The sequence below is a fragment of the Lonchura striata genome, chromosome 1 (assembly GCF_046129695.1).
Source record: "Lonchura striata isolate bLonStr1 chromosome 1, bLonStr1.mat, whole genome shotgun sequence".
NCBI lineage: Eukaryota > Metazoa > Chordata > Aves > Passeriformes > Estrildidae > Lonchura > Lonchura striata.
In genome coordinates this window covers 137,159,965-137,179,995 of record NC_134603.1, presented here as the reverse complement: position 1 = coordinate 137,179,995, position 20,031 = coordinate 137,159,965, and the positions used below count along the sequence as shown (strand labels likewise).

Below are 20,031 nucleotides of genomic sequence, written 5' to 3'. Positions count from 1 at the left end.
GAAATGTTTAATTTCTTGTATATGGGTCATGGATGCTTCACATTGTGGAGTCTAGTCCTGATGTTCTCCCTGGCTCTTGGCATGCCCCCTGAAGTGCAGTGCCACAAAATTTACATGTAAATGGACAATTACTTTCCAAGGAGGGCTACCAGCTCCTACTTCAGGCATTGAAATACTCAATGTTTGCATTTAAAAACCAAACCAAATGTTGATTAGAATGGTTTTATTGTTCTCTGGAGCTAATATGGCATTGCTATGGCATCTACAGCCATGGGAGATGTTCAAATCACAGGACTGAAATTTCAGAATAGCTGGGAGCTTTAGGGTGGCAATGTGATTAAAAAAAAGATTATAAAGGAAATCAGTCTTTTCTTTACCCTTAACATGACTTTGGCAAGCTTGATGGCAGCATCCAGCTCTCCATTAACATGTTGCCAAGGCACTAATCCAATCAACAGCTGCCTGAAAGCAGAGTTTTTTAAAACAGCTTTTAGGTTTGCAGAAGACAAGATTTTGGCATTCAAGAACCAGGTAAACAGCTGTAAGAGGTACTTCATCAGGAAAAATCAAAACAACAAAACCAAAATAACCCCTCACACCAAGCAAACCCAGACATTTGCACTTGCATTTCATTATATTAGCCTAAAAGTTTGTTTCTATGTTGTTTCACTAAGAAAAAGTGGAATGGGTAGGTATTTTAAGAGAAATTATGGTCTTTTCACGGAGACTCCTCAGAAAATCTTTGAAATTATGCAAAAAGGCAGCTGCAGAGCTCAACCTAGTTAGCAAACAAATAGAACTCTCATAGTCAGAGCTAAACTTTTCCCAAATCTGTGGGATGCTCTGGTGTGTTATTTTACCTGTTTTTTTCCAAAAAACATCTAAGACTCCTTGAGACCATATTGTGCATGGCACTGCAGTCACAAAGTGAATGACAAACACTGCCTAAACGAGCATGCAGTCTAAAGGCTGAGAGAATATGAGCAGAAAAAACAACAAAGGAGTAACAAAGGGATCACAGTAGCAATGCAATAGAAAATAAAGCATTTTTAAATACTCAACACCAGCATTATGACTCATCCCTTGCATAACCACAGTGGGTTGTTCTTTATCTAAGTTTCATATATGTATTATGGCAGAGATTAGTTCTGTGAAAGCCTCTGAAGGAGGATAATCTGGTAGCTCTGTGTATTCTGACAAAGATCCTCACATTTATAAAATATGAGAAAGGGATTTTGAGGAAGAGGGCAATGACAAAAATAGAAGGCAGTCTCCAAATTCCTTTAAAAATAGCTTATCGATAATATAATATCATCATTGAGAACTTTAAAAAATGAAACAAAACCATCCCCCAAATTAAAAGAAAATAAATGGAATTTGATGTTTTGAGACAATTAATTGGCTCTAGATAATGGCACTAAACTATTAATGATTTTGAGCTGTAGAGAAAAGTCAGAGCAGTGACAGAACTAACATGTTGCCAGTGGAATGACTTGGAGACAGGTGTCAAAGGAAGAAAAATACACCAAGAAAATTATTACAAGCAGCATGAACCTAAATCATCTCACTTTTGTCTCAGATGGTCAGCACACACATGGATATTAACACAGATTTATTGACTCATGGTAACTCTTGAAAACTCTGTTAACTTGATTATATGTTTAAGACCTTAAGTGAGGGTAAGTCAGACTTATTGGTAACAACAAGCTGACCCGTGTTGATGTTTACTGGAACAGAAGGGGCTTAAAAATTAATGGTTTTAAAGAAAAATGGAAATATAACTTTTGACTGTATTTATTAACAAGCAGCAAATATCATGAAGATAGGATATTAAATTGTAGAAAGACAGCTCAGAAAGAAAATCATTTAGAATATAAAATGCTGCATGTTGATATAAGAGCACAGACAGAAAGACAAAGATTGGGTCAGCCATGAAATTAAAAGTGGACAGTAAAAAAAAGAGGAAAAATGGAAAACACATCTGGGATATCAACAAAAAACCAAAAAACTAGAAAAGGAAAGAATTTGCAGGAAAGCATGGCAACCATCATCCCAATTTGTCTCAGCTCAGTTAAAAGTGCCAATTTAGATTCTGTGTTCCAGATCGTCAGTATATTTTTATCTGGGATTTTGGTTCAAGTCATTAAGATTTTCTGCATACTTAAAAATAGCTTCCTTGAAAATTCAACATGAAATTCTGTTACCAGTGGAGAATTCTGAAGGAAAAAAAGACTATTTTCCTCAAATTTTATTTTTGATCTCCATACATACAGGTCCTGCCTAGTTTTCAAATCTAACATTTTTAATCTACTCCAGGTAAAAAAATTGAAGGTTTGGGGACTTACTTTCTTATTAAGTTTTTTCCTTATTAAAAACTGTGATGTTAAGCATATGCTTACATTTGCTTATGCAAACTCTTACGTATTTTACTATTTCACAGAACCATAAAACATGCTGGGTTGAAAGAGACCCACAAGCATCAAGTCCAACTCCTGGTCCTGCAAGGGACCATCCCCAAGAATCACACCATTTGTTTGTGAGCATTTTCCAAACTCTTCTTGAACTCTGTCAGGCTTTATGCTGCGACCACTTCCCTGGGGAGCTGTTCCAGTGCCCAACCATCCTCTGGGTGAAGAAGCTTTTCCTGCTATCCAGCCTAAACTTCCCCTGACTCAGCTTCAGGTCATTCCCTTGGGTCCTGTCACTAGGCAAGACGGATAAAAGATCAGTGTCTGCCCCTCTGCTTCCTCCCACAAAGAAATTGTAATTGTAATTGCAATGAGGTCTCCCCTTAATATCCTCCCAGCTCAACAGACCAAGAGACTTCAGCTGCTCCTCATACAGCTCCCCTCCAGGCTGGATGAGGAGCAGCTTCCTTCACCATCTTTGTTGCCCTCTGAAGGTCTCTAAGAGTTTAATGTCTTCTTAATATTGTAGTACCCAGAACTGCTCCCAGCACTGGAGGTGAGGCTGCCCCAGTGCAGAACAGAGCAGGACAATCCCTCCCTTGCCCAGCTGGCCATGCTGTGCCTGATGCCCCCCAGGACAGGGTTGGCCCTCCTGGCTGCTAGGACACTGCTGGCTCATGTTCAGCTTGTCATTGACCAGGACCCCCCAGTCCCTTTCCATGGCTTTGCTCTCCAGCCTCTCATTCTGTCTGTACAGCCAGGGTTGCCCCATCCCAGGTGCAGAATCCAGCACCTTCTCTTGTTAAGCTTCATATGGTTGGTGATTGCCCAGCCCTCTAATTTATCAACATCTCTCTGCAGGGTATCTCTGCCTTCAAAAGTGCCAACAGCTCATCCCAGTTTAGTGTCATCACCAAACTTATTCAGTATATCAGTATGCCCCGTGTCCAAGTCATTTATGAAGACGCTGAAGAGAACTGGTTCTAAGACAAAGACATGTAAAACCTCAGAATCCCACTAGATTCCAGAACCCCATCAGATCCCCAATCCGACGTCACTCCATTCACTGCAACCCTTTGTGCCTCATCTATGAGCCAGCTGCTCACCCATCACATGATGTGTTTATCCAGCTGTGAGCTGGACATCTTGTGCAAAAGAACTCTGTGAGAGACAGCATTGAAAGCTTTACTGAAATCAAAAAAGATTCATCAACTGGCTCCCCTTATTCAACTGGGTGGATTATATTATCATAAGAGAAAAATAAGTCTGTGAAGCAGGACCTTCCTCTCAAGAAGCATTATGGCTGTGATCAACAATTCATTATCTTTTAGGTGGTTTTCAGTAACTCCCAGAAAAATATTCACCATAATTTTACCAATCACTGAAGTGAGACTGACAAGCCTGTAATTTTCAGGGCCCTCTTGCCCTTCTTGAAAACTGGGACACTTTCCAGCTTCCAGTCAACTGAGACCTCTCCAGATCACCAAGACTGTTCAAAAATCATTGAGAGAGGTCTTGCAATAACATCAGCCAGAGGACTGATTTTGAGGACAGTTGTATGAATCTCATCAAGCCCCACAGACTGACAGGCACACATCCTGCACAAATTTGGAGCTGACTGGGAGTTTATCATTCTTACAGCCATGGTCCATTCATGCTCAGGGCTCTGGGACCCCCAAAGCCCATCATCAATGTTGAAGCAAAGAAAGCATTAAACATCTCTGCTTTTTCTATGTCCCTGTTTGTAATCCTGTTCTTTTAAAAGTTTTAAAGTTCTTCTGTAAGTTTTCTTTGCCTTCTGATATTTACATATTTCTACTGGAGTTTCTCACAGTGTTCATGTAAATAAAGATTGTTTTGCATTCTTCTTTGTGGGAGGAGAGAATTGATGGACTGTTGATTTGACCAGTGTGGTTGGAGAGGTGGCAATTTCATCCTCCAATCCACAGTCACTTTTGGAATTCTATATATTGCGAGGTTGGAAATAAAGTTCCCTCCTCTTGCTCTCTTTTCCCTCTTTTGCATTTAGCATGCATGTGTGAGTTATTTCGTGTCATAGTGCAACACCTGCTTGTGAGGAATGCCTTCCCTGCTGCACCTCTGACATTTTCAAATTGCCCACTCCTGTGCCATTAGGAGGTGGTGCCAAAAGAGCAACTAGCACTGATGGACCCCAACATCTCCAGCAGTGTTTGCCCAGGGAACCTTATTCACCAGTTCCCTGAGCAGCCTGACATCTTATCCCCTCACATCTAGCATATCTAGGGTTTAAGCTTTGCTGGCAGTTTTCCACCTATCACCAGAGATTTTAAACTCAACTGCTTTGTGGTCTGTCACCAAAAAGGTCACCAACTACAACTTCATGAGATCCTCTCATTAGCAGGCAGTGAATCAAGGAGGGCCTCTTTCCCAGCCAGCCTTTAACATGAAGTTATCATCCAGATATTTAGTATTCTTCTGGACCAGTTTTTGCTAGCTTAGTAGTGATCCCAGTTAATACTTGGCAAGTTGAAGTCCCCCATAAGGACAAAGATGGATGATTTATAATTATCCCTTAATTCCTTAAAGAATAATACATCAGTGTCATCATCCTAGCTGAGTGCCCTATATCTGCTTTATTTGTTTGTCCCTTAATCCTCAGGTGTGCCAATGACAGCTTCAAGTTCCAGCTCTCAAACTTTGTCAGCTTTCAAAGATAACCACTGCTTTTATACATATTTTTCCTTGCTACCCTTAATTTTTATACCATAAATACAGGTTTTGTCTGTTTAAATAACTATCTTTTTTGCCATCTCTTAATGAGTGTATGACAATCGTATGCTCTGAAGAAACTGCTGTCATACACTAGTTGTCTACTGATAAGTTTATTTTCCAGATCATCTGCTTCTGGAATTTTGAATTTCTAGTCATGATCTCTTGTTAACAACATTCAATGACTGTCATGACATAGAACACTGCCATTTGCTCACTGCTTAGATCAGGAGAGGTTTTCTTACCAACACCTTTGTTAAACTGTGCATATGAAGACTAAGCAATTAATTAAATCTCCCTCATAGAAACACAGGTTCATTTGTGATTCAGCCCAGGTATCTCTTGCAGACATAATGACCCTTTAAGCACCTATAGTCTTCCTCTCTTTGATACTGCCAGGAACACCAAGTAAGCAGCTTTGCATTGCCTGGCATCATTTATTTCAGGATATAAACATGACAAAAAATACATCCTCATCAATGAGCTGAATCTAAGCCCAGTTTCTAAGAGTGTCAAAACCACATGAGTCCTTGTGGTTTCAGGTATTAGTCCTTTGCTTCGGTCTTCATCCTCAAAGACTCCTTGAAAAATACCAGGACTGCTTCTTTTTACCCATTACCTATCCACCAGGTCTAACACAAAACAAAGCAAACTTCTTGGGATTTTACCAACAGGATGAGGCTCCTTTTTCACTATTTACACATTACAATTACTCTCATCTGATTTCAAGAATGCAACAGTCTGCAATACTTTATATGAATGAAAATATCTCTGGAAAGGCCTTTTGTACCTCGTCTATCACCTATCAAAATAATCTTGAAAAATTCCCTTTCTTCAGCATGTATTTTCACAGTTTTTTGCTCTAAACAAAAAACACATCAGTTAATGTATAGATTGCATAATGCCAACTGTTCATATCCATTGGCTCATTTAGATTTGTCTCTAAAAGTCACCTGACCTAGTGCATCCACACAGAGTGGGTGAGGGTATCAAGCTAAAGGAAGCACTACATGCCTGATTCTCCCAGCTCCATCTACACGGCGGTCACTGCTTGCACAGCTCCACCAACTGTGCTTTGAAAGGAGAGCGAGACAGCTTGTGATTCTGAGTCTGCTCATTTTTAGAGCTGAAGCCTCTGTATGTTATTGTCCCTGTTTTTCATCTGCAAGGCAATGCAAGAATGTGAAGAGTATATACAATACTTGTTTACAACAAAAAAAAATAGTAAAAGGTTCTAGGAAACCATCTCATAATACAAAATACTAATGTACTTTCTAAATGTATTTTCTCATAGATAAAACAGACCTTGTACTATGGATTTATGCTAACACTAGAAATAAGATTGCTTAATTGAAGATGGGAGGGTTAAAAGGGCAGGGTATGTTTTAGACAACATGGAAACAGAAATGTTCTTGCTGATGAAGATGGTGCTAACCTTATTAGGTTAGATGCTAACCTGAAAGGAAATAAAATATAAATGAATTCCAAAAGAAAAAAATCAAGGAAATTATAAAATCATCAAATGGTGTGGTGAACATTTGTAATTCAGTGTTGTAATATTTTTCGTATTCTGGGACATTCAAAGGTTGGAAAAATACAACAGATACTTTCCAGGATAACAACTAAAATAAAGTTTCTAAAATTATTGCATGAAGACCAAGCATTTTCTGGTTTTCAGCCATAGGAGAAACATCAGGAACATTCTTTCTGCTTCAGAACAGATTTTGCCTGGGTCGGGAGAGCACATTACATCATATCCCTCTCTGAGCCATTTCCTCTTCGAGAGGATATACCACTGGTTACTCTTTCTCTATTGTTGCAATATTGAATTCCAGCAGAAAATACATGTTTGAGAGCCCTGCCACACACACCTCTGAGGAGCCTAGCTCCTTGCAGTTGATAACTTCCTTGTGGATGCTAAGGGATGTCCACTCCAAGCTGTGCGAGCCCCATTCCCGCAGGCTGTATCTGCAAGTCAAGTGATCCAGCTGCAACCATCCTGGCAGGCCTCCACTGAATCATTCTCTCTGATTTATCCACATCTTTCTGTAGGGGCACCAAAACTGGTCACAGTCAAGCAGCTGTGTTCTAATGAAAGCTGTGATCATCCCCCTGGATAGAGTGTCTGTACTACTTTTCACAAAGTAATCATGAGTTTGAGGTATCAAAAGAATCTGCAACAAGAAATACATGAGGATTCTTCTCAATAAGAGACAAAATGCACCTTTGGCAAACCTTTGTTTTTAGATTTGCTGTGCAACAGTCATCTTGTTCAAAAAATTTAATACAAGCAGTACCTCACTTTGTTGTAAAGCAACATTATTAATGTGCTACCAGGATCAATCAACTTTTTAAAATCCCTCAGATAAAGAGATTTCCTCCAACACAATCCTTGCAAGTTTCTGGCTACAAATTAGTCTCCAGTACCTGCAGTGATGAAAGACACAAGAACAGAAACTCCAGTTCTACAAGTCTTAAGGTCTCAAAGTATGTTATGCTAACTTTCATCAAAGAAATACAAACAAGCCTATGTCATCCCCGACAACACTGGCTAGAGCCTGCTTTTTCCTCTGATCCATTGTTTGGAAATGAAATTAATTTTCTCCTTAAACTCATATGGTTATGCTCACTTAAAAGTTCTAATTCTTCCAGTTTAAAAGGTTCAACCAGTTTCTGCTTGAGGAACTACCACCCAAATGTATCAGCTGTTGCTCTGCTGCTGTCCCTGCTGGATTCCCACTGAGCGACCAGAATATGACAAAGGTGGCTCTGAGATTGCTGCTCTGCTGTGCTAATTAGGAAAGCAACTTGTATTTGGATGAGAGTCCTAAAGATAGAGTGAACAAGGAGCAGCCAGATGTAGGTAGGTGGATAATGGGCATCATTCAGATTATCCAGAGGATGAGCACCATGACAAAGCAGCAAAGACGGACAAAGCTTCAAGAGGAGAAATATCAGCATAATATGAGAGAAATTAGAGTATTTCAGGCATGTAGGAGATGGATGGCAGGCCAATGAGCATTTTCTGAACTTTTCTTAGTTCTTGCCACTCTCCAGTTTAGCAGCAGAGATCACAAAAGCAGAAAGGTATCTTTTCTAGGATAAGAAATACTGTATAAAAATACCAAAAACAAACAAACAAAAAAATTACCTCAATGTTATTTGGGTTTACCCAGCAGTTCTAGGCTTCTGAATTGAAGCACACAGGTAGAAAGCTAATTCTATGACTGTTTTTTTTCCTGCCCTCAAGCATTTAGCGGGGGCTCTGTGTTCACCCTGATTTACATAGAGTCCTCAAAATGCATATGGATGGGAAAAAACTAAAAAATGCTAAAGAAACCCAAGATGCATCACCTCTCCTAGGTCATACCTATGGCCCATTGAGTAGACTGTTTATACACTGCTATACCACAATTCAAATACATTTGCACTCCAAAACCCTCAAAGATTCACCAGACAATGCTAGATTTCCTGTTCAGGTAAAAGTCAGAAGTCACCAATAAATTCAAAACAGGATTTTCACACTGCAAGAAATCCTCCTGCCTCTCAATATTATGCCAGCTAAACTTCACTTTGGAGAAAAAGAAAGGGATTTGGTATCTTATTTATTCCATTTTTTAAAATGTTACATTTATTCTTAACTGCTTTCAATTAGGCTGAAACACTTGTTACAAAATATTGAATATTTTTATTTAAGTAAACCAGAACATCATTCTTGATTTGCACTGCTCTCCTTCCATTATTCCATTCCATTCCAGAAGTGAGAGTTATTCCATTTATGATCAGCAATAATTCATACAGTTAGCATCTCCCTTCCTCTTCAAAGTTTTTAACTTTACAATGCTTAAAAAAAGAATCATGGCTTATTGTTTCCTTTCATGCAGAAGAAAACGAAATGCTTGTTGCTGAAGCTGGCACAGTAACACAAGTGTGCTCTTTTAAAACCCCTCATGTTTTGTCAGTTGTCTGAAAACCTGAATCTTTTCATTATTTCAAAAGGTGTCAGTGTTTTTTATTCCTGGTAGTTTTCAAAATCATCATAGCCTACGATTTCCCTAGAAGTTCCTTATTGTTTCCTCTCTTGATTATGCTAAAAAAAAAATCTTAAGTTGAATAGCATTGCACTCACATCATAAAATCTACCAGACAACTGCAAGGACAACACTTTCAATTGTGACAAGTCAAGCTGATCCACAAAACACGTTGTGTAACTGGCAGGACTAATCTCTCCTGCCACACTTACAGACACAGATGTCCAGGTTTATTTAAAATAAACAGCAAAATTTGCAGTGTTTGGATTTTTTTTTAAATGTATGCGCTTTACTGGGAGGCATTTGATTATAGGAATATCTCAAATTTTATTCCTGTGGTGACAAGGCAAAAAGAGCTATAGGAAATGGTATCAGCTGAATTATATTTTCTCCCTCAGCACACCAGGAAAATCCCATCCAGACCATTTCCCAGATGTTCTTGCCTGCAAATTCCACTGAACCTCTGGATCCAAAGTGATGAGAATATTATTTAGTACTAAAAAAACATGACTGAGCTGAATTATTAATTTTTCCTTACAAATATATATTGCTGGCAGGAGAGGAGAGAGATAACATTCATGCATGCAAAGGAAACCTCCTAGAAGGCAAAGTAGCTTATCAGGAAATAGGTCTATGTGATCTATCAAGAAATAGGTCTATGTGATGGTTATTTAAAAGAAAAAAGCATTTTCCCAATGTCAAGTTCAAGTGAAATGTCCATCACCAAAATCAAAATTTCACATATGGTACTAAGGTCTTGTACAGGGAACCTTATGATTTCACTTAAGCATGTCTGAAGGCCACCCATGCTCTTGCCAGGATGTCTATAATGAATAACAGAATTACAGCATACAATATGAATTAGTGCATTTTAGAAGGATTAAAGGGGAACAACACAACTTTCTTAAATATATGGGGTAAACCACAATATGATACATATGATAAATTGACTGTATTTGAGCAACAATCTAATATATATATCTTTCATATCTCACTTTATAAATATTATCCCCATATTTACATGGAATCCAGATGAAGCTAAAACAATCACAGTAAATTAAAGATTAAAGGTCTAAAATTTCAGAAGTATGCTAGGCATCCTTCACTAACAGGAACTAAATCATGGGCAACTGCTGGACAAGATGAACATTTCTAAGAGTGAGTTTTGACATATTAAGTAAAAACACTGGGATTCCTCCTTTGTGTCCTGAAGATTTTTACATAGCCTGTATCCTCTCAGTGGAATCAAAGGAAAAAAGTAGGAGGACATGTGGAGGAAAGGACATCTAGCCCAACCTCCTGCTCAAGGTACCATTCTCAAAGCCACAGCAGATTGCTCAGGACCCTGTCTAGCTGAGGTCTCACAACATCAATGGATTAAAATTTTGCATCTTTAGAAAGAGCTTTAGTTTGTAATCTCCTACACCAAATAAAAGTGTAATGAAGTTCTAAGAGTAATTATGTCTTAGGACAATAAACTATAAAATTTGACATTTAGCCTCAAAAAGTAGCCTGCTGAGCTGTCTCCACAAGCAGATAGAAACAATTTTGTAAAGATAAGCACAAAGTCAAATTTAGTAAATCACACTTCTGCACATATAATAAATTTCAATTACCTCCAGTGAAGAGGTAAAACTAAGTTTTTAATTTCCTTTCAGGCAAATATACTTAATGAAAAAACACGCATAGATCTTTTATTTCATACTTATTTCTTACTAAAATGAATAGCTTTGAAATACTATTTTGTTCTTATGATACTCAACCAGAAATATTAATGTATCAGCCTTGCTCCCACAAACTGGCCTTTTATTGTTCCCTCTGCATAAAAATTCTTGTAATGGTCTACCTGTCCTTAGACTTAAGCACTCAGCTGAGTAGGAAGCACTCTCAGTTTGTATTTCTGAAAGAAAATTGTTTTTCTTATACCAATAAAAACTACTTTGATTTACATAACTTATTTTTAATAAGAACATCTGTATAGATGTTTGTAAAAAACATAGAAACTGCCTTAAAAAAGTAAAAAAAAGTATTAACCCCAATTCTTATTAACTTCATTTGACTGGCTCTAACAGAACTCTAAAACTCTATCATAAGCCATAAAATATAATATGGAATTCTAGAATTTTAAGCATCAAAAATTCCCATGCATTGCTAAATTAAAACGTATAGAATCACACTGTGTTGTAAATGACAATGTAAAATGAAATGTGCACATGAGAATTTCCCAGAGATTTTAATCTCTTATTTCTCAAGAAAAAAACTTTTTAAAATAGCTAGTTCTGTAGTTACAGCAATGAAAACACCCAAGTTTTGCTAAATTTTCTTCTGGCAGAATCTTAGACATTAATCATGTTGGGGATATATAAAATAATAATAATAAAAAAGCATGGTTATCATTACCCACTTCAGTGTAAATAAAAGACTGATGAAAAAAGAATTGATGATTCCTATTAAAGATGTGTTACCTATCCTCAGGATTTTATAATTCTTATTCATCAGCTGGACTAATTATATGGAAAGTAATATGCACTGCAAGTAAGCAAACAGCATTTCATTTAGTCAGTCCTGAAGCTTGTTTATAATTTAGAGAAGACATATCTTCATGAAGATAGATGTCCATGACTTTGACAAAGAGGTGGATTTTTTCTCTGTGATAGCCTTCCTGAGAGCCAATGTTAAATAAGAACAGATTATAGATTTACTCTGATTAGCTGCTACTGAATTTGTTCATCAGAACAAACCATCTTACGTATTATCATCAACTGGAAAACATATTCCCAAACAGATATAAACACACAGCCTAAAATGTAAAAGAAGTGGAAAACAAAGGAAAACAAAAAGGACTTCTGCCCCAAAAAGACTATCAAAGAAACTTCATATCAAATATTCTGAAATGGGATTTTTGGTCCATGATTTCCCTGTGTGGAAGGTTTCTATAAAAATGCCACTGGACTATATCCATCCTGCCTACTAGAAGTGCTTAATTTTGCTGTTGTAACTGCTAGAGTTTTGAAAGGTCAAGAGAGCAACAAGCTCCCCAGGCTGCCAGCCACCACCTCACACACCACTGATGGGAGAGTAGCTGTGCTGCCCAGGATAGAGGCTAAAAGAGGCAGCCTGCTGCACCAGGCGAGCAGGCAGGATGGCAGACAGCACCAACATGCCTTCTTGGCTTCAGCTTTCCATATGTGCTGCAGGGAAGTCACGATTTCCATTTTGCACATAAAACATCTTCTGCTAACCCTTCTGCTACCCCTTCTGCTACCTCACATCCATCCACAGGCTAAACAACGTAGACATCAAAATGCATGTCACAAATACCTAAGTGGAAAATGAACTTTAAAGTAATGCTGTTATTAGAGGCAGAACACTGGGGTTCCTGCAAGACCTGGATTTATTTTGCACCATATTCATGCACAGCATATCCATATGCATATGCATATCCCATTTCCTTAACTGAAGACATTCAGTCCAGCTTCTTCTAAATATCTCAAATTTTGCATGTAGTGCTCCACCCCAAGCATTATAAATTGACTACTTAAACCACATGCCATTAGTATCTTTTACCCAGGGGACACCTATGGCTACATAGGTCTCCCGACATTTAATTAAATAAGAACTATGAATATATGTGGCATAAGAGGAAGGAAGTTGTTAATAATTTCCAAAATCCTGGACACACTCACATGATGTGCAGAGGAATCCAAGAATTAAGTATGTAGCTACACAAATCAGGGAAGCTCATTTAACTAGCTTGTTGTTAACTCTGTACTGCCCAGCCTAGAGTACTACTCCTACCATTAACACCTTTTATGGCTACATTAGCATCATACAAATTCTTCACTGAAAAATAGACATTTTTTTCTATCAAAGCCTGTAGAATAAATGATGAATATAGAATAAAAAAACCTCATATATTCCTGATCATGAAGTTATCTGGTTATATTTTTTTCCCCAAGTCCATGCTGTTTCACATCACTGAGGTAAAGTGCCTTGTGCAGCATGAGGCTGATCAGTGCATTGCCAGGAACTAGGTAATTATCATGGGCATTTCCTTCTGATGGAAATAAATTGAAACCAAGACCAACAGATGAATTTTCAGGTTTCATCAGGCCTTGGTGATGTCAATTCACTCAGAAGCTAAGGGTCTGGTGAGAGACCTCCTTCCCTCCTTCCCACTGCTGTCTCACAAGTGGGAAAGTAGCTGAGAGGTTCAGAGCTCCCTCATACAGTTGTATGATATTTAAGCACATTGATTTTTTTTATTTTTTTCTTCATGTTTGTGAGGTGAACTGCACTGGTTCTGCCAACCCAAGCCAGTTTTCACACTCCTTTTCTCTTACACTCTACTCCTTAAACAGAAGCAAATTTCTGCTTTGCTATTTCATCACCTGGAGCCGGTCACTGGGGTTGGTTTCTAAATGTCAGGAACCATTTGACTTTCACAGGGCTCCCTCTCACACATGCCTCAGGCACAAACCTGCTTCTCAAACATCATGCACTGACCATGATCCTCTTCCACAATAACAGAAATGCTCACTCCCTTCCTTCATTGCATTCAGACACCACTCAGCACTAAACCCGTGCAAAAGGATCCAGATAAATTGCAAGCATTGACTTGCCTCATATTTTTTGCTGGAAATATCTATTTCTAAAAGTTATTTCCTGAAGGGAGGAATCTTGTCTCTAATCTCCCAGAGCTCCACACTCCCCAGAACCCTACATTAAAAACAGGTATTCTGAGCTCTACATAAGGGACAGCTGACCCTCTGCTCACAGACTCATGTACTACAGCTCGTGTCTCCACCCATGGCCTCCACAGAGCTCCCCACCTTTTTATTGACTGTTCATGTCTTGGATTGTGGGGGCAGAGGTAGGGGAAGGCCAGATACATTATAAATACCTTCAATATACTCTCAAAAATATAAAAGGCTCCATCCTTAGTTACTGAAATTCAAATTAAAGACAGGAGGCAAGGAAATAGAAGATATATGAAACAAACAGTAACATCATTACTAAAAAGTCTACTTCACATAAACTACGGGACATTAGATCTAACACTGTTTTTTTTCTGGGGATAGAAGTATGGTCACTACAGTTGTGCAAAACACTAACTGACAAGTACACTGGGTGTCTTAGGAGTAACACAGAAATTACCAATACTTACGTCTGCATGGGTTTATTGAGATTTTCTTCTCTAGTCCTTATTCTAAACTGAAACTGTTTCAGGAGCCATTCTGCTACACCATCAGAATCAGCAGCTCTCCCAAGCTTCCCCTGGGGAAATCCTAAAACTCATATGGAGTGCTTAAACACAGCTGCGAGGTCTCTGAGCTAGTCATGGGGAATGATGCCATACAGAATGACCCTCATTTTTCCAATTTAGGAAAAGAAAATTGTATTGCTTCTACACTTTGGCTGCTGCAGAAAATCCACAGGAAAAAGGCTTGTTAAGGGTGACTGTTTCACAAATCTACATCCACCTCTGGATGTGACCCCATCTGTCTTCACATATAAGCACTTGTTTCTTCCACATAAGAGTTCTTCTCACTAAACACATGGTTTCAGGCAAGAATAACTCCATTTCTTGTTCAGCTGTACAATATTTGCAATTGAAAATTAACCAAGTGCTATTGTCACTAGAAACAAACCAAGTGTCTCCTAAAATTTAAAGATAAAGAATCAAAATGTAATGGGATTTTTCAAAGGATGGACTCATGGCTCTGAAGCAAACCTCAGAGACTGAATTTAATTTGACTGCCTTTCAAGTTACACTCATGTGTTGCACAACTTATCTATCTGAACATAGCATTAGATGTTGTTACCTTAGGTTGAACTAAGGTGAATGTGGTGAAGTCATTCCAAAATCTTATGGCTACATTTTTACAGTGTTCTGCCGCAGGTAATTTGCCAAACTATTCTTGTAATAACAAACATGCAATTCAAGGGAGAGGTTCCCAAAGAAGCAATTCTGATATATTCAGATACGTTCCCATGTCAATCCACAGTATGACGAAAACTACCATTTCTAAAAACTTATTAGTTTTTAGTTACAAGTTACAAGTGACTGTCTCTGGTCTTAAACAACATCTTTTCCTCCCTTCACTCAGTTTCTGAAACAAGGTAAGTAACAAGGACTCAGAGTAAATACATCACTGTGTTGTCCCTACTGGTTTCTAGGACTTGCAATATGTGTAAAATAGGTGGGGTTTTCCCTTGAAATTAGCCCTATCAGCAGAACGCCTGTACACACAGAACTGGGATCTGTCTGATTCATGAAAAACAGTCAAAAAGTAACTCTTCTCAAACCTGAATGACATTTGACTGCTCCAAAATATTCCCCTCCTTTAGAAATTGAGCAGACAGATTTTCATACTTTTTGGAAGATAATGCTGCCTGGCAGGAGTCATGAGTATAACTGGCATTTATCAACATCATACTTACTATTCCAAAAGAAGTGCCCCATCCTTCAAGAGGACATAGACAAACTCAATGGAAGATTTAATTTAAATAGACAAGTTCAAAACTTTTGCCTGGAGAACACAAGTGACAAATGCTCAATTTCCAAGGCAACCAAACATGTGCTCTGGACATCACAAGCACTTCATGTAAAGAGGTTTCCCACTCTTTTTAAGGGTACTTTTCAAGAAAAATATCTATGGAGATCAAAAAAAGCCAGATTTTGAGTTTCTTAGGAAAGTTAAAAACTGATCACAAAAATCTGAAGGTTGCATGCAATAGGGTGAATGAAATTCAATTATTTTTCTTAAATTACCAATAACCAAGAAAACTCTGAATTACTCTCCTAATAGAACAGCTTCCCAGTGATTAGGATTCTCTCAGAAGCAATTCTTAACCCTACATTTACCATCAAAGTGTTGGATCATACTAATACAAGAGAGCCCAAAGTCTCTGCCACGGGAGACTGTTGGTGGGAAGGAGTGACGAAACACTAAAGGTGTCCTGTGCCCAGCCGAGGACAAGCTGGTGCCATCAGCCTGGCACACCTCCATCAGGGCCCCGGGAAGGCTGGAGGGAGGTGGCTGGAGCTGCCCAGTGCCCACAGCCCTGGCAAGACCCACCTGGGGGAGGAAGAGCAGATGTTCTGCAGCCAGGGGAACTGCCCTGCTGGGCAAAGTGTAGCCTGGGGACACAGGACAGCCTCCCAGACTTGCAAACACCATCTGGACTGCCAGCATCCCTTATGTGGAACTCAAAAGTCTGTTGGGAATAAGTTTTAGATGCTTTTGTTTTGGGAGCGTAATGCTAACTACGATCTACCAGGCATCTGTGAAAAGGAGTTCCCTCTTTCTGTTTCATTTTTGATGAACTACTCCAATTCTGTTTAATTTATTTATATATTCCCTTTAACCAGAGGTTTATTTCACAAATGAACAGGAAAAGGCCTAAACAAACAAGTTACAGCCACAAATGAGACTGTTGGGCCTGCAGCTTTTTACAGTTTCCTGTATTTATGAAATTAAATTACTTACTATAGTCAAACACATCTACTTTGCCAGGTATGTGGTGAAAAATGCCTAAAAAGATTCCATATGTTTATTTTATCACTCATAAAGAGCTTTATAAGCATCTACTTAAAGTTTTAAAATGTAATGGGAAAGACACTGTGCATCCCAAGTTAGACCATTTATGGAAATACTAATGGAAATAGGAAAGGACCACTGTTACCTGTTTTGTAATCAATAATTTTTTAAATATTTAATTTATTTCAAAAAGATAGCTTTTGACACTATGTCATGACCCTTTTTTTTTAATTTTTAATATGAAGCTGTCATAAACCCAGCTTTTTTCTTTTGATAACTGATTCTTAAGCAATATCTTTGTCAGCTGGGGCTGGTGGGAGATGGTGTCAAAGTTTACCATTATCAAAAGTTTATTAAAGTTTATAATTATCACTATCAAAAGTTTATCAAAGTTTACGATTATCAGTGCTGTCAGATATCTGGACGTGTTATGCACTCAGAGTAAGCTAATAATCCAATCTTGTTTATACACAGGAACAAAACAAAAGCAAAGTGCATGCAAAAGCTACCAGTCTGTAGCATTTGACTGTTAAATTCCACTGAGTTAGAATACCACCTCAGATACCCATATTTCTGCAAACATGTGTGTGTGCTCACGTGGACATGTGTGTGTGCATTTGAAATGCAAACAATTATCACACACAGTTCCATTTCTCTATTACTCTATGTAAATATTTAGTTTTAAGAGATGGATTTACTGAATTCCTCTAAAAGATGCTTTCATGATGCTATGTTTCTTTTCATCAGTAGTCTCCTCCCTAGGATAAGAATAAAATTTTATATGCATAGCTAGAATTCCTTGAAGTTATTTAAAATTGCTTTAAATTAATAGTAAACTTAAAATTAAACCCAGAAATTCTTCACTGTCACTTTTCACTCACTTTGTCCTTCAGTGACTCAAGTAATTGTGTGGGAAGATAAAACAAATGCCTTTTCCACAGTATAGAGCATATGGCTTCATGAACAACAGATCTGTACAGATAGAAGTTTCATATTGATTTTGCTTTTACTGAACAATAAAAGTGTTCTTCAAGTTTTAGGTATACCATCAATTCTATTTTATTTCTCACTGAGTAAAGCAAACATCTTGGTAAGTCTGACTGCCAAAATAACACCAAAAAGTGCATCCTTATTTTCCCCCAAATTGTCTTGCTCATAAGAAAATCTAAGAAGAAAAAAACTCAAATTATATTTTAGTTTGCACTTAGTGACACATTTTATTTGAGGAGATCATTACTCTTCAGTTTCAGGGACCTCTAGACTTATCAAAGAGAACAAAAGAAAAAAAACAAGAAGGAAATAAAAAACTCCAACCCTACATAATTCATGGTGGGTTTCTTATGTTTTCTACTGACGCTAATTCACTTTGCACAGCGATGTCATAGAAAAGGGAATGAGATGGCTCGCATGCCTGGGAAAGTTTTCTGAAACACTGAATTACTTTCTATGAGACAGAGTACTTCAATATTTTTTAGAAGCTGAAAGCACATCAGAGAAAGAGATTGATATTTGAATCCAAAGCTCTAACACTATTCTTCAGTCATCTAGGTTATTTTCAAGACATTTTAAAACTTCAGACTTGCTTGCTGTATGAACCAGGAAGTAACGCCACAGGATACAATGGAATGAAGAGCAAAATGCAAAAGTCTGTTAAGAACTATTTGCTACCCGTTAAAAATATATGAATGTAACCAATTTAAAAAAAAAAAAAAAAAAAGCTTCAAAGTTTGATGATCTCTTCTGCTTTACAATTTTTATACACAAGTCAACATTCTATAGCATAATCACTGCAATGCCCTGTGGCTTACTGCTTTGGAAAAACTATGTTCTTTTCAGCTCCCTAGCTTGCTTTGTGAAAGTTTGTGCAAGTCACACATACACAAATGAGTTCAATGTGCAGACAGCTGCACTTAAATTATTTTCATGAATGTCTTCTACATTTCTTGCATCTAAAAAACATAGCTGGCTGGAATTTAAAAAAGAAAAAAAAAAGGGGGAAAAATGCAAAATAACTAAATTAATTCCTTGAATTGTGTTGCAGAAACCAGACTTCCATAAAAGGCCCTTTCATACTTCAAAGAGCAACTTCAGTAATCAAAACAAAACATTTGCAATTGCCAGTTATATGCAAAGAATGTAGCACTTTTGAGCTTGTGAAATTTATTTCGATGTCCTATAGTAGAGTTCATACATATTTTTCAGTGTTACTCTTCCCCAAAGCTCCTCAGATTTGGACTCGGCCACAAATGTGTGTGGGTGGCAGAATCCATCCACTTTGCTTACAACGTAGCACTTGAACCACAGGCTGCAAAATTGCAAACTTTTATGTCAGCTAACAGTGTCATGCAAAAGTGTGGAGCTGTTAGTGGTTTTCTTCTGGTCTTCTCTGATATCATCAGCTTATTTCAAACACTGTGGTTTTTTATACATATATTTAAGTAAAGAGTGTCAGATCTTAATGTGGGTGTGTTTGGGTTTTTATAAGCTAGCTCTTTTGATGGACATTGCAGTACATTACAATGGCATGCTTTGAACTTTTGTACAAAAGAAATGGCTTGGCAACATCCCACAAACATACTATTAAGGCCAGTTCTGTAAGCTCCTTGTAGTCTATTTACACTACAAATTATGAGACAAATTCTGAATTATGTGGAGGCATGGGTTTGCTTAACTCAGAGTCCAAATAGTCTCATAATACTCAGTAGTTAAATACTTTCAATACTGCCACAACGCAATAAAACAAGGAAAGTGAATTCACTTTTATCTACCAAATAGTACCCCAATACTTGAAGAAAAATGTCATATTTAAAAAGCAATCGAATTGGTGAACACTGAAATTCAAACAGAAAAAACGATTCAAAGCTGCCCAATAAACTCTGAGACTGGAACATTAAAAGTAAGTAACAACTAAGAAAACAAACAAACAAACAAACAAACAAACAAAACCCCCAAAAAACCACTAGTTTACATCTTACCGCTTCGTACTCCTCACTGCCAAAAAGGTACATAGCTACTCCTTCGCGGTCTGACACCAGTTGCCCGGAGCGCCCAGTCGCCTGCAGTCAGATCTTCCACGGCATCCTCGGCTCCCGCGTCCCAGCCGGGCAGGCTTCCCGGGCTGCTTTCCCACGCCTGGGCTGCTCCTGAGGCACCGGGGCTCTCGGGCATCAACGCGGAGTGCGCTGCGAGGGCCGCGGGACCGGCGGGACGGAAAACTGCGAAACTCCGCGGGCGGCAGCGGCAGCCCCAGCCCCGCGCCCGTGCGGAGCCGCGCGGAGCCGGACGGGGAGGGGCGGG

At 38.4% G+C, this 20,031-nt stretch overlaps 1 protein-coding gene across 6 annotated transcripts in view; it reads right to left on the bottom strand.

Annotated features, from left to right (window-relative positions):
• Nucleotides 1-20,031, bottom strand: part of CACNB2 (calcium voltage-gated channel auxiliary subunit beta 2) — a 245,716-nt gene that overhangs the window by 89,857 nt on the left and 135,828 nt on the right. Inside the window, exon 1 of one of the 6 annotated variants that reach the window (XM_021541002.3) lies at nucleotides 19,710-19,971. The exons of the other annotated variants lie outside the window; for them this stretch is intronic. Within the exon in view, the coding sequence (XP_021396677.1) occupies nucleotides 19,710-19,742 (33 nt within the window). The 5' untranslated portion in view covers nucleotides 19,743-19,971. Of the gene's footprint in view, nucleotides 1-19,709; nucleotides 19,972-20,031 lie in introns of those variants that run through there. 6 annotated transcript variants of the gene reach the window in all.